General features: G+C 52.7%; 1 protein-coding gene across 1 annotated transcript in view; it reads left to right on the top strand.

The window, feature by feature from the left end:
* Window positions 1–3,739, top strand: part of RUNX3 (RUNX family transcription factor 3) — a 33,992-nt gene extending 30,253 nt beyond the window's left edge. The window contains exon 5 of the mRNA XM_062509109.1: window positions 2,434–3,739. Within this exon, the coding sequence (XP_062365093.1) occupies window positions 2,434–2,957 (524 nt within the window). The 3' untranslated portion in view covers window positions 2,958–3,739. The remainder of the gene's footprint in view (window positions 1–2,433) is intronic.
* Window positions 3,740–15,412: the final 11,673 nt, after the last annotated feature.

Genomic DNA, 15,412 nt, shown 5'->3' with positions numbered 1-15,412 from the left:
CGCTGTGCCTTGCCCGTCACACACACAGAACCCGTAATTAACTCTTACACACTCTAAATTAATAGCAGGGACCCACTGCCAAACGGCGCAAGTTCAGACCAACAAAACGTAGCCTCTAAAAAAAAAAAAAAAAAAATACTCTTTGAATGCGTTGTAGAGGAAAAGGGAAATGTGCCCTGAGCGCTCGGGTTGGATTTCGATTTGCATTTTATGGAATATTATTTATGGAGCTGTGAAAAGTAATGAAGGAGCGCGGTGTGAGCTCTGGAGCAGCGAGCAGCAGTCCGGGTGCTTTGGGGGGCTTGGAGGCTGCTTCTTCTCAGTGCTGAGTTGTTCTGGTTTAGGCTAAATTTGGGAGAAAATTTTTGAACGGGGTTCCTTTAGGAAACAGATTTAAGCAGTTCTTTCCTTAACTGGTTTGGGAAAATATCTTCTTGGAGAGAAGTGGGGGGGAAAAAAACCCTGTTTATTTAACAGGCAAAGCACCTTTTAGCACAAAAATGAACAATTCTAAGCAACAGAACCTTTTGCTGTTCTGAAGAGATGAAAAATTTAGAATAGGTTTGGTTTTTTTTGTGGGTTGCAGTCTGGGTTATTCAGTTTGTTATTAGTTCTTTCGGCGCTGGGAAATGCCACGGCCCAGGCCCCAGTGGGTCACAGGTGCTAGCTCCCGGTGCTTTTTTGAGTTTTTAGTTTTGAGCAGGTTTGAACAATTGTCCTAATCTCAAACTGTGATGCTGCTGGGCTGTGGTCAGGCTTCTCCTTGCAAAGCTGGTCTCCAAACCTCAGCTCCCAGTGCTTTGGGATGGATCCCTGTGTGTCCTGCTGGGCTCTGAAATCAGCTTGGGATTTATTTTTTTTCCCCCACCTTTTTCCAGCCATCCCAGCACGGAACAGCCTCTTCCACGGGGTGTGTGCAGAGCAGCGTGGTTCGGGACAGCTTTGAGCTGCTCCTCTCTTATCTCGGCCCCAAAGCCACAGCCACGTTCACAAACCAGGTGCTCCCCCGCCTTTCCCCTCCATGGAGCCTGCGTGGGAAGGCAGGCGCTGCTGGGCGCCCGCAAAAAGGCTGCAGGGGAGGGAGGAAGGGAGGGAGGATCCTCTCCTTCTCCTTCCACGGCTGAAACACTCACCTGGGATCAGAATCCCCTCCATACCTGCTCCTCCGGAGCGTGCCCGTGTCACTAGGTAGCTGGAAGGGATTGATTCAAGTGTTTTCTCCTGGGGAAATGCTTCAGGGCCTGGAATGCCAGCCCTGAGAAGTTAAAAACGCTTCATTGGAATAAAGAGATCTAAAAGGCACATCCATGTGCGTGCAGAGCAGCCACACAATCCTCGGGATGTGTGTTTGCCTCTCCAAAACCGACAGGCCTGTTTAACATACTCACCTCACAGTCTCTTGCTCTGAGGGATACAAAATCCAGATGATGTGACCAAAAAAAAGTCACTTTTGAGGCTGGATGGCATCCCACCAGCAAAGGAGAAAGGCCCTGGTTTTAACAAGAGGAAAATAGAGGAGGTCTGAAGGGCAGAGGTTCCACTTCTCTCCTCGGAGAGCAGACCTCGTTTCTCTCTGCTTTGATGCACCAAGGCCAGAGGTTCCTGGGCTCTGTCTCAGCCTTGGAACAGCTGAGAGAGCCACGGGAATGCCCCCAGCTCCTCCAAGGGGCTTCTGCTGTGGATTCCCACCTCTAAGCTGGGCTTCCTGCAGGAGGACGGGATCCAAAGACAAGGTCCCTTTCCAGTTCCAAGCTAGCTGTGACCCCATTTGGGCTTAGACCCTCCAGGAAAAGGCGTGGGGGGGGGCTCCATTATCCATCAGAGCTGGGGACCATCCCCACCACACTGCCCCAAGCCTCCCTTCCCCCAGCACAGAGCCTGAATTTCTCACTCTCCTTATTCTCTTGGAAGGAGAAAAATACACAGAGAACTGAAGCAGAAGGATACTGCGGCTCCTGGCTTGGGAGTTTTCAGCTGTGTGTTTATCAGCTCCATCCCCTGATGGTATCAGCACGAACAGGCCACCCACAAGAAGGCTTAGCAGGCTGGTCTGGGCTCCAGCTTTTCCTGCCTGTCTCTGTGTGTGTGTGTGTGTGTGTGTGTGTGTATACAGCAGGGATGGATGATCCCAGGCCCGGCCGTCTGGGGCCTGCCTCCGTTTATTTACTACACAGCTGATGTCATGGCTAAACATCTTTTTTCTGTGTTTATGGGGTGCGCTGCTTTAATCTGCCCGAGATGAATAGACCCCTAAGAGAAGTCAGCTTAGCCATGACCCTTCTTGGAAAGGAAACAACAAATTTTAGGACAGGAAATGGGAGCAACTTAAACAAAAGGAGTTTAGGGGTTTTTATTTAAGTCCCTCAGCTCTTTTCAAGAGGTGCTTTCCCTTCTAATTCCTGGGGAACGCTCTAACCACCCCCTCTCCTCCAGGCACGTCAGAGCTGAGCCCCTTCTCGGACCCGCGGCAGTTCGAGCGCTCCTTCCCGGCGCTGCCGGCGCTGACCGAGACGCGTTTCTCGGACCCGCGGATGCATTACCCCGGAGCCATGTCCGCCGCCTTCCCCTACACGGCCGCGCCCTCTGCCACGGGCATCGGGGGCATCAGCATGACCAGCATGCCCACCACCACCCGCTTCCACCACACCTACCTGCCTCCCCCCTACCCCAGCTCCACGCAGAACCAGAGCGGGCCCTTCCAGGCCAACCCTTCTCCCTACCATTTGTACTACGGGACGTCCTCGGGCTCCTACCAGTTCTCCATGGTGGCCGGGGGCGAGCGCTCGCCCACCCGCATGCTCTCGTCCTGCACGAGCGCCTCGGCGGGGAACAACCTGATGAACCCCGGCCTGGGCGCGCAGAGCGACGGCGTGGACGCGGACGGCAGCCACAGCAATTCCCCCACGGCCATGAGCACCACGGGCAGGATGGATGAGTCTGTCTGGAGACCCTACTGAGGAGGAACTCAGCTGGGCAGAGATGTCTTTAACTCCTTTTGGGAGCCACCAAAGTGATGCCAAGGGAAAAGGTAAACCAAAGTCTTCCAAACCCAAAGCAAAGGATTCTCTGCATGCAAAAATCAAGCGAAGATGGACCGAGACCTTCGTTGCATTTCAAGGTGAATGCCCACGAGGCTTGAATGTGTCGCTTGATGTGGTTCCTTCTGTATGTTTTAGGTATGTGGATTGTACATAGGGAAAAAAAAAAAACCCCAAGGACGTGTGGAATCAGATGTTTGGTACTTGTGGAACACTTCTCGTTCGTCTCACTCGCACCTCTTCCCCACACAAAGCATTCAGAAGAGAGGAGAATCTCACCCTTCCTCTGCAAAACGGTTCAGAGAAGAGAAAACACCAGGGAATCATCCAAGCCATGTCTCTGCCAGTGTAGGAGGACTGAATTTAAAAAAAAAAAAGGAAGAAAAAAAAGAAAAAAACCCCATTATCTCCTGTCCTTCCCTCCCCGCTGGTGAAGGGTCCCTGAGCACCAAAGAGCAGTGGGGTTTGCAGCACAGCCAGGGGCACTGGGGCTCAGTCAGCCACGTGAACAAGAGCTGTGATGTGATTATTGTTATTATTTGTTGACGACAGAAGTTGTATTGTTCATTTTGCTGTCACTGTCGTCATTTCTCAATCAGTAACGTGGCTGACCCCGGGCCTGGCTGACCCCTCCCCTCCATGTTTACACACGAGATGTACTTTTTATGGAGATGTTTTGTTTTGTTTGTTTGTTTGCTCTCTTGTCCTGACCTCACCGTTCAGCTCTTTGCTCCCCTTAGCAAACCTCAGTGATGGTGGCTGAAGTGAAGGCAGCGTTCAGGACAGTCTGAGGCGTTTGAGATGCACTTCCAAGGAGCTCAGGAGCCTTTGGCACGGCCTTGCCACCGTTCTCCAGGTGTTCCTTCCGTCCCCTCCGAGTGGCAGCACTCACGGCTGGTGGCAAAGCATCATAGTTGTGTTCTGGTCCTTTCCCGTGCTCTCACCCAGAGAGGATTATCACAATCTCTCACTTTGACTCACACGTGTCAATTCACCCTGAAAGCTCTGAGATCTGCAGAAAGAAGCAGTTCCCACTCCTGGTGGTGGGAATGTTGTGAATTGATGCCATGCAGCCTTTTCCATCCCCTCACCCTCCTGTCCTTCCCCCCAGGTGACCCTGAGCACAGGGACCTCGCTGTAGAGGAATAAGCCAAAGAGGGGGCACTCAAGGTGCCACTGGTGGAGGTGGCATCAGGTGGCATTTGCAGGAACAAGCACCTCACACTCTCAGAGCTGACACCAAAGAGATTGCGACCACACAGGGCCACGGTGGGAGGAGGCTGGAGGGGGCTTTGGGCTCCTCCAAGGCCGGCTCAGGGGCTTGGCTCCGATGCACAGCACAGGGTTTGTCACCTCCTGCAGGCCACCTGTGCCCTCTGCTGGAATTGGGGCTGGATTCAGGATTCCTCGTGCTGGCAGGGCTGGGGGGGCACAGGCAGATTCCTGGGGATCCATAACTGCACTACCCACTGCCCTGCAGAGCCCGGAGCACAGCCCCAGTGCCACCAGTAACCACGCCTTTCCTTTTCCCATTTCTCCCATAAACACGAGAAAATCGAGCCCCCAGAGCTGCCCTGCTGGCCCCTGTGCCTCAGCCACACGTCCCAGCCTTGCCACTGTCCTCAGCTCCCCGCTGGCAGGTGGTCACCCTCAGCACAGAGCGCTGCAATTGCACTACCACGGCTCCTGGCTGCCCTGGAGAGCTGCCATGACCACTCAGAGCTCCACAAGCAACGAAGAACAACTCTTTTCCTTAATAATAATAATAATAATAATGATAATAATAACTTCTTTAAAAATGCCTTACCCCAGCAAAACTGCAACCTCCACTTGCCTTAGCACTGGCGCTGGCCAGCTCTGGAGCTAGATAGGGCTGCCTGTGTTTTGATGCCTTTTTGCATTTGTCATCCCATCCCACTGGTTGAAAGCACAAAGGAAACAAGGCATTCATAGTTGTAGGTTAATTTAAGACTGTTTGTAGCGAGTTTTAAAAGAGAAAATAATAAAAAGAATGGCAACGATGTTGTTTTTATGACATATTGTCATGTGAAGGTGTAAATAGATGCACCTCTGTTGTATGCAAATGGTCATGAGACAGGCCAATGTTTTTTGCTTTGCACTATAATTTGCTTTTTTTTTTTTTTAAATGCACAATTGCTTGTACAGTAAAGCCCCTTTGTCTGGCTCACAGAATATTTAACTATAAAATCTAATTTTTGGTCTTATTTGTTATAATAATATAATTCTTAAATGTGTTGAAGGATACGATTCTTAATGCTTCTAATACTTGTATGTGCAGGGTAAAATAACACCAGACTAAGGAGATAAGATCAGAGATCTTTGTAGATAAAGAAGGCTAAAGTTGTTGGGTTTTTTAAAGATGTATTATGATGGACATTAAACAAAAACAAACAAAAAAATGCTAGTGATACCAAAAAATGTGGTTATTTGTGTAATACCCCAGCCCTACTTGAAGGTAACGCCCTATATTTAATATGTAGCCCAATTTTTAACCTGTAGCACTTGTCACTGGGGAGGGGGGAGGTGGGGAGTGGGAGAGGGAGAGGAAGAGGAAGACGAAGAGGAAGAGGAAGAGGAAGACGAAGAGGAAGAGGAAGAGGAGGCTCTGCTCCTGGAGAAGCCATCGGGAAGCTGTGGCTGGAGGAATCTCCCAGCTCTGGCTCCCCTGGGACCGGCCGGGCTGCGCGGGGCTGGCGTGGGGACAGAGCCACGGCTCGGGGGACAGCTCTGCTTTTCTGGGATGGGGTCATTTCTGCTCCGCTGGCCGTGGCCGTGTAATAATCCTGTCAATGCCATGTGGAACAATAAACGAATGGTTACAATGGCCCCGCTGCCTCCCGCCTGTCACTTCTCACCGGGTTCCTCCCGCTGCTCTTTCTCCAGGCTCTGATTTTCGGCTCATTCAGAGCACCCCGGTAGCAGATCCGGTGTTTGGGGGCTGCTCTTGGCCGGAGTTTGGCACCACAAGGGTGTCCAAGGGAGGGCAGGCAGGGATGGGATGGGATGGGATGGGATGGGATGGGATGGGATGGGATGGGATGGGATGGGATGGGACGATCTGAAATCCCCGAAAACCCATTTAAACGTGTCCAGAGGGGTTTGGAGCGCTCCCCTCCCAGGGCAGCCTGGATGTGATCTGTGAGCCCTGGGCAGCCCTGGAGCGATCTCTGCATCCCAGCCCTGCATCCCCTCCCTGCCCTCCTCCTGTCCCGAGCCGCAAAAGCTCCGCACAAATCCAGCAGAACCCAAATAGTGTGAGCCCAGACCCTTCAGCGCTCGCCTCTAAAACCCAAACGACAGCTGAAAGGCAAAAATAAAAAGATCCCAGCCCACAGCAGGATCCCGTGCCAAGGCGCTGCGGGCCGGGGCTCCTGAGGAGCCGGGGAACTCAGTGCCAGAATTATTCATGAGCCCGGGGCAGGAGCGCCGGGGCCATTCCCAAAGCTCTGACTTCCATCTGCAGCATCTCCGTGAGCGGAGCCCACAGAGGCGTTTGCGTGGAAAGAGGGGGGAAAAATTAAAAAAAAAAAAAATTAGGAAAAGCCCAAACCAAACCACAACAAATGCTCGCACCCGGCTCCGCAGCTCTGGCCAGCGGGAATATGTTCCAAGGAAAACCCGAGACTTTGCTGCCTTTTCTTCACAGCTACTGGGAGAGGAAACACCTCGAGGTGTAGCTGTTATTTACAGGAACTCTCTGTTCCAAGCGGATCCGTGCTTTCCTCACAGCCTCGCTCAGAGCTGCAGTGGGAAGAGAGAAGGAGAAGGAAAGGGGGGGAAAAAAGAGGACAGACAAAAGAGGTCTTTTTGTACTGATGTGCACTGGATCGTCCATGAAATCCATGGGGTTCTGGTGCCCGTGGAGGGGTGAGGATGTGTCAGACCAAACCAGTGCCAGGGGGACAACAGCACCTCAAATCCTGATGGGAGGCCCAGAGAGCTGAAGGTGTTAAATGTGCCCAGCACCTGAGGTCAGAGGGGTGGGATTTTTATATGTTCATTCTTTTAATATGGGTACTATTATTATCTGTGTTGTTCTATGGGTGATATTTTTACAACGCTGGTGTTTTTATATTTGGGATTTTTTTACCCAGGCCACCTATATGGAATCCAACGTTTTGCCCGAATTTAATGAATTTAAATGGGAAAGCTGGACCCCAGCATGGCAGTGTGGGGTTGTGGGGTGCATTGAGTCTCTCTCAAAGACTCCCACATACCCCAGGGTTCCCTCTGTTCCAGGGGGAAGCTGAAAAACAGGGCTAGAAGCAACAGTGAGGGGCAGTTAGAGAAGGAATGTTTGGGTTTTCTTTTACAACAGAAAACTGAAAGGGGAAAAAAATAGCTGGTGCTTGGAAAGCTACTTTTTGAGCATTCAGATGTTAAATTGCGTGGAGTTTGGACTAAAAAATCTCCTAGGAAAAATGAAGAATATTTCCTTTGAGATCAGAGCTAACAAAAGTCTCAGCAAAAAGCTTGTTTTATTCTCATTCCAGCCCAAAGCCCAGCCTCTCTTTTAATGAATCTGTTGTGTCCGAGCTCTCTTGGTAAATAATCTTTTAACCTGCACAAATTCTGAGACTACACAGGATGTAGGGGAAGGATCCTGGCTCTTGCCTTGCCCACATCAAGCTCTCAACGAGCCGTGCCCAAACGAGCAATCAGCATCATTAGGGCCCAATTCTGTTCCTCTGAAATAGAAGCAGACTGCCCTGAGAGGTGCAGAGCACCCATCCAGCACCCCCTGAACCTACAAAAAGTCACACCCAGCTGAAGCAGAGCGAGGTTCCCACTCTGGCATCATCTCCGTGGGCATCCAGGGGGGGTTAATAATCCTGCAGGGCCTTCCTGCTGGAAAGGATGGGGGCTTTGTGGGGCTGGGGTGGGTGTTTTTTGTGAATGCTGCCTATTTAGAAGCTAAATGATGGAAAACATGGAAAATTCATTAGGGTGTCTGGGCAAGTGTTGGGTTACACGTCATTCACATCCACTTACTCAGCGGGACCTCGCGCCTTGGGGGAGAGATATATTTATATACATTTATATACATGGATTTTATACAGAGGAGTGGTTGGGGGGTTTTTTTGTTGTTTTTTTGGGGTTTTTTTCTTTTTTTTTTTTTTTGTTTTTTTCTTCCTCCGTTTAATTTCCAGACTGGCACAAAAATGAGACTTTTTGCCTCTCTTCAAAACTTGCTGCTCCCCTCGGCCTGGGCTGGCTGGGCCGTGTCCCCTTCCCACCCCTGGAAAAGGCAGGAGTTGTTAGCCCAGGATCCATAAAAAGCAAATCCACGGCCAGGGCAGGACCTGTGGGCTGGAATCCCCACCTGGCTGTTCCTTCAGTGAGGGACGAGAGCTGGGAGAGGAGCAGGAGCTGGAGGGCTGGTCCAGTGCCCAGAATAGAAAACCTGGAAAAACCCCAATCCTTCATTCCTGATAACTCAGAATTCCTCCAGTTTGCTGCAATACAAAACCAACCCAACGAAAACACTGTTCTGATGTCATGGGAGCTGTTTTGTTCAGGCTGTTTCATTTTTCAGGGATTTCTTTCTCCCCAGTTTCAGCCTGTCCTGACACCACCTTCCAGCCCTGAACCACATCAGAGATGCCACCAAGCAGGGCCGTGTCATCTTTGATGGCACCTGAACCTGCATCCCGCTGCTGGCAGCCCCAAAAACCACATCTTGAAAGCCTCAGCAAGCACCTCGTGTGCTGTTCCGTGATTTAATCACACACTTTATTTTTATTTAGTCCATGCAAAGCGAGGCCCTCGTGTAACTGTTAATTCCTGCCAGCAGCAGCCTGGGATGCAGGGAAGCTGTTTTCTTGTGCAGAGGCTGGGCTGGGCCGGGAGATCAGAAGAGTTTAAATTAAAATAGGCTCATGTGAGTCTTTATTCTTGGCTTAGCCCACAGAGGCTAAAAACGACGCAGCGCCGGGATCCCGCCGCTGTCAGACACCCGGCCCTGAGCGCAGCTCCACTTCAAAGCGCCGGGGCAGGGCACGCTGGAGAGCGAGGCCTCATTAACCCGGGGATTGCGTTAGATTGGGCCGATAGCGGGCTCTAATTAGGGCAGGAGGGGCGGGCAGGGGAGCCGGGGCCGCGTCCCGTTTGTGTTGAGCGAGCGGGGCCGTCCCGGAGCATCCCCCAGGTGAGCGCCCCGGGCGGGCACCTGCTGCGTGGGTCGGGCTCACGCGTGACGGGGCAGGTCCGAGTGGCTGGGGACGAGGTCCCGGATCCTCCCGGAGGCACCCGCAGCTCCCGCAGCTCCCTCCGCCTCCCGCCGGTCCCACCCGGGCACCCCCGGCCGGTGGCTCCCCCCGGGATGCGCCCCTGAGGATCAGGCAGGGCGCTCGCAGCGCTGCTGGGGCTGTTGGTGATGTTCCCTGTGTGTGTTTGTGTGTGTGTTTGTGTGTGTGTTTGTGTGTGTGTGTTTGTGTGTGTGTGTGTGTTTGTGTGTGTGTGTGTGTTTGTGTGTGTGTGTTTGTGTGTGTTTGTGTGTGTGTGTGTGTTTGTGTGTGTGTGTGTGTGTGTGTTTGTGTGTGTTTGTGTGTGTTTGTGTGTGTTTGTGTGTGTTTGTGTGTGTTTGTGTGTGTTTGTGTGTGTGTTTGTGTGTGTGTGTTTGTGTGTGTGTGTTTGTGTTTGTGTGTGTGTGTGTGTGTGTGTTTGTGTTTGTGTGTGTGTGTTTGTGTGTGTTTGTGTGTGTTTGTGTGTGTTTGTGTGTGTGTGTGTGTTTGTGTGTGTGTGTGTGTTTGTGTGTGTTTGTGTGTGTTTGTGTGTGTGTGTGTGTTTGTGTGTGTGTGTGTGTGTATGTGTGTGTGTGTGTGTGTGTGTGTGTGTGTGTGTGTGTTTGTGTGTGTTTGTGTGTGTGTGTTTGTGTGTGTGTGTTTGTGTGTGTTTGTGTGTGTGTGTATGTTTGTGTGTGTTTGTGTGTGTGTGTTTGTGTGTGTGTGTGTGTGTGTTTGTGTGTGTGTGTTTGTGTGTGTGTGTGTGTGTTTGTGTGTGTGTGTGTCTGTGTGTGTGTGTTTGTGTGTGTGTTTGTGTGTGTTTGTGTGTGTGTGTTTGTGTGTGTGTGTTTGTGTGTGTTTGTGTGTGTGTCTGTGTGTGTTTGTGTGTGTGTTTGTGTGTGTGCAGCCCCCATGGGGCTGGAAAAGCCACCGGTGTCTTGGCTGGGTGACCAGATCATCCCTGGGACGGCACCGGGGCATCAGGAGAGCACCGGGAGCACCGGGTGGTGCCTGCCCAAAGCAGCAGCGTGCAGCAGAGCAGGAGAGAAAGGAAACCCCAGGCATATTTTGGGGCTGGATGATCCAAATTCAGGCCCTGTGAGCACCCAAATCCAAGCCCTGTGAGCACCCAAATCCCAGCCCTGTGAGCACCCAAATTCAGGCCCTGTGAGCACCCAAATTCAGGCTCTGTGAGCACCCAAATCCCAGCCCTGTGATCACCCAAATCCCAGCCCTGTGAGCACCCAAGTCCCAGCCCTGTGAGCACCCAAATCCCAACCCTGTGTTCACCCAAATCCCAGCCCTGTGAGCACCCAAATTCAGGCCCTGTGAGCACCCAAATTCTGGCTCTGTGAGCACCCAAATCCCAACCCTGTGATCACCCAAATCCCAGCCCTGTGAGCACCCAAATTCAGGCCCTGTGAGCACCCACAGGGCGATGCTGATGGGGTGGGAGGCCAAGGCTCAGCCCGGGGTCTCCATCACCCCATGGACCCTCAGTGATCCCCCTGTGGAGATGCCGGGAGCCCCTTCCCCAGCCCCGGCCAGGCTCTGGCAGCTCTCCAGGAGGGATATTTCACACCAGTGCTACCAGGTGCAGTATTTCCTTTCCATCGAGAGATTTGCAAAGCCCCTGGGTCCCTGCAAACATACACAGGGAGGGTTTTAATTGGGGCAGGAAAATAACCACAGCAGAGCTGGGTTTGGCTGTGGAGGGTGGTCCCGGAGGTGCCGATCCCGGTGCTGTCCCCGGGGTGGCTGCAGCCCAGACCCCCCCTTAGCAGTTTTTGCTGTTTGCCTTTGCAGCTGGTGGGTTTATTGCAGCCAGGAACACCCAGAGGTTTTTTGGGTTTTTTTGGGGGGGGGTTGTTGTTTTTGTTTTTTTGGGGTTTTTTTGCCTGTCTGCCATGAAATCGATACAGTAATTTCATTTCTCAGTCATAAATTAAATGAGCTGTAAAGCAAAGTTGGGTGTTTAAGCTGGAGTGAAAGAATGAATTGTTCTAATGGGGGATGTTAATGAGGGGATTAAATGTTCCTTTGGATCCTGGGGGTGCCCAGGCTGCCCCGACTGTCACTGGGCATTTTTGGGGCTCCTTGCACCCCTCCCTTGTGCTGCCTCAGCCCTGTGTGGTCCAGAGCCCTGTCCCCACCTGGGTGGGCAGCAGAACTTTACCTGAGACCCCTCCAGGCCTGGAGATACTCCAGGGGGTTTGGGACTAAGGGAGACACCAGAGGGTCCATGGGATGGGACTGGTGGAGGGGTCTGCCAGCCCCTCATCTTCTCATCCTCATCTCCTCATCCTCATCTCATCCTCACCTCCTCATCCTCATCTCACCTTTTCCTCATGGCAACACTTCCACATAGGGATAGACTAAAAGGAATGGAGATAAACAACCCCAAACCAAAGAGATGTTTGTTACCAGCAGCCTTTCAGCTGACCCAAAGCAACTGGGGTTTTTATGCCGAGTTTTTTTTGTTTGTTTTTTTTTTTCCACGGGGACACAACCCCTGCTGCTTTCCGAGGAGGGTGGGCAGAGGTTTCCGCTCCCTGGGCCGGGCAGTTCACAGCTCAGGGGATGTTTTTCCCTGGCACGGAAGGCAGGAGGTTTGCCCAGCTCCACACAATTAAAGATTAAGCCCAGAATTTGGTCTTTGCTTTCCTGCCCACAGCCTGGCAGCCCGACCTCGGGAGCCCTCCTCTCATGGCAAGCACCCAAGACCCCCAACTCCCCTCCTGCCCCTGCTCCATCATTTATTTTCCAGTGGAAAATAACCCAGAGCTGATCCGGAGCACTTTGACAAGTCCAAAAATACGAGGCCGTATTATCTTTAAACCATTTTTTAGAAGCCCCACAGTGAAAGCCCTATTGGGGCAGGAGAAACTCCAGCCAAGTTCCCCACGTCCGCCCCTGCTCCAGTTGTATTCCCCTGGAAATCCTCGCAAAGAAAAACATGGGGCCTGAAAAAAAATTTGGTTTTCATTAAAACCCTCGAATGTGAGGGGTTCTGTAGCTTTCAATGGGGCTTTGATTCCTATAGATGATGGAATGTTTTCAGAACATTTAAAAAATGTTCTCCACCTTTCTATCTTATATCGGCGGGGAACTGCACCAGCGTTTCTCTTCCTGATAGAAGTGGCAAGGGCTGGATGCAGATCCAAACCCTTTCCTTTATTTACCTTGAGGTTTTGGTTTAAAAATGTGATGATATTTTCTTGTGGCTTTGGAACCAGAGGAGATAATCCACGTGGGGGGAAAGAAATGGGTGGAAAACGCTGCAGGAATTTTTTTCAAGGGGGATTTTAATTATTTTTTTCCCCATGGAGAGGAAGCAGGGTCACTCAGCACATGCAGGCACCCACGTACCTCTCTGAGACCTTTTTGGGAGAAGCTGAGAGGCATTTCCAACCCTCTAAATCATCTCCAGTTTTGTGGAGATTACCTAAAGAGATGATTTTATTGCTGTGTTCCATGCCTGCTCCTGAGTGTGCCAGCTGGTGGCTTTTCTAAACCCCCTTTTATAGGAGATCAGCCTTTTAATGTAAGTTAATTCATTTTTTTTTTTTAGTGAGTGCAAAGCAGGCTCCTGGGCTTGGCATTTTTGAGGGTGAAGTTTAAAGGGCTGGAGAGAGCTGAGGTGCCCGTTCCCATCACCCCCAACCTCACCTGGTGCCAGCGATGCCCGAGGAGCCCCAGGATGCTGCAGGTGCTCAAATGCCAGGCTGGGACAGCCCCGTGTCCCCTCCAGAGCTCAGGGAACATCCCCAGGGCCCGGCCATCCCCGGGGATCTCTGCACAGTTTTTTTATTTATTTTTAAAGCTTTATTACAGCTTTTTTTTTCTGCCGCTGTGTCCGAGTGCCACCCCCAGACCTCGCCGGGAGCCAGCGCTCCCCTCCTCACCCAAACCCCACCCGGGAGGGCATTTTGGGGTGGCTTTGTGCTTTTTCCTGCAGGACACCCCGATCCAAAGCCCTTTCCTACACCTGGCTGGGGCTCCGGGCACGAGGAGAAGGAGCCGGGCCGGTCGGACCGGTCGGAGCGGCCGGGCCGTGCCCGTGGCACCCGGACACGCCGTGCTCGCCCCTGTCGCTGTCCCTGCCCCTCCCCAGGTGGCAGCTCAGCCCCAGCTCAATTACCGCTCGTTAATCACAGCCCCAGAAAGGGCCACCCGGGCTCTGGTGGCCCGGTGCCACCGCGGGTACCCGGCCCCGCTGCCCCTGCAGCGCTCGCAGCCGGGATTTAGCTCTGGTAGCTCTGTTCTTAGCCCCGTTCATCCCGGGGGGTTACCGGCATTTAAATAAACCCCAGAGAGCTGAGCACGGAGTGCCAAACCCGGCTCCAGCCCTGCCGAGCTGACCCAGCTCCTTGGGAAGGGCTCGGCTTGGAGCTGGGCTTGGAGCTGGGTCTGGAACTGGGCTTGGAGCTGGGTCTGGAACTGGGCTTGGAGCTGGGCTTGGAGCTGGGCTTGGAGCTGGGTCTGGAGTTGGGTCTGGAACTGGGCTTGGAGCTGGGCTTGGAGCTGGGTCTGGAACTGGGCTTGGAGCTGGGTCTGGAACTGGGCTTGGAGCTGGGCTTGGAGCTGGGTCTGGAACTGGGCTTGGAGCTGGGTCTGGAACTGGGCTTGGAGCTGGGTCTGGAACTGGGCTTGGAGCTGGGCTTGGAGCTGGGCTTGGAGCTGGGTCTGGAACTGGGCTTGGAGCTGGGTCTGGAACTGGGCTTGGAGCTGGGCTTGGAGCTGGGTCTGGAACTGGGCTTGGAGCTGGGTCCAAGCAGCAGAGATCTGGAGGGACTGGAATCTTCCATGGGATGTGATTGATTCCATGGGATGTGATTGATTGATTCCATGGGATGTGATTGATTGATTGATTGATTCCATGGGATGTGATTGTGATTGATTCCATGGGATGTGGTCCCACAGGAGCCTGGCCGTGGGGCTGCACTTCCCCAGGCAGGGATGAACCCATGAAAGGTGGGAACAACGCGGGGTCACGGCTTCTCCTTGTTCCCTGCAGAGCTCCTGGGCTGCCAGGGCAGGGGGTGACGGCTCTGCCCATCCCGGCTCTGCCCATCCCGGCTCCTGCCCCAGGGCTCCGGGAGCTGGGGAGAACGGGAGTGTGCCAGAGCTCACGTAGGCAGGAGGAGGGGCGGGATAAGGACGGGACAAGGACGGGACAAGGACGGGACACGCTCCCCTCTCACTCCGGGCAGGCACCAGCAGCAGGAGCCGGGGCTGGTTCCGAGCTGGGAATGCCCAGAGCCCCCCAGCAAGGAGCCAAACCCAGCACCCGGCTCCCCCCTGCCACAAGAAATACAGACATCGTTAGTTTTTTAATGTCTAATTAGGAAGTTTTAATGTGCTCCCCTGGCGCGAGGGGCACAGCGGCTGCCGCTGGAGTAGAGAGGTTATAAAACACCCCCACGGAGCCTCTGTGGATTTGAGGATCTTTGTTAATTGTTAATTAACACGTGAAGCCAGGCTGGGTTAATGGCCAAGGATCTCGTGGTCCATGGACCAACACAGCATCCCAAAACATCATCCCAGAACAACATCCCAAACCAGCATCGCACAGGTTCGGAGCTGCTGAGCCCCTCCGGAGCTGGGCAGCCCCAGCTGAGCCCCCCCAGGTCCCTCCCAAGGCTCCAAACAAGCTGAAATTATCCCAATCAAAGCCCCCTCTGTAACCCAGCCCGGGGCTGATCTGAGCCTTGAAGAGCTCCAGCATTTTCCTATGGCAGGGGAGAAAAAGCCCTTATTAGATTAAAACCAAGCCCCTCTGCATGAATCCTCTCCCTCTTCCCAAGCCTGGTCACTTTAAAAGGCAGAGATGGAAAAAAAAAAATAAAAATAAAATCCTGGGATAGGTTTAAAGAACTCAGCCCTTCACAGGAGATGCTTCAGCCTGCTGTAACTTCACAAATAAACTTTGCTTTATACATTTGACTCGTGGCACAGTTTTGGCAAATTCAGAGCCCTTCAGTGCAGCGTTTCCTGCATTCCCGATTGCTATCGGAAGGCTTGGGAAAATATACAGGTGGAGGGAGCAAATTTAACTCTTTGCTCCCCAACCTCACCCCCCCCCCAGCCCCAAATCAGGAAGAGCTCAGGGCTGCTCCAGAAGGACCC

The sequence above is a fragment of the Cinclus cinclus genome, chromosome 26 (assembly GCF_963662255.1).
Source record: "Cinclus cinclus chromosome 26, bCinCin1.1, whole genome shotgun sequence".
In the NCBI taxonomy this organism is placed as follows: Eukaryota; Metazoa; Chordata; class Aves; order Passeriformes; family Cinclidae; genus Cinclus; species Cinclus cinclus.
Note: the sequence above shows the minus strand (reverse complement) of the source record. Positions and strands in the feature narration are given on the sequence as shown.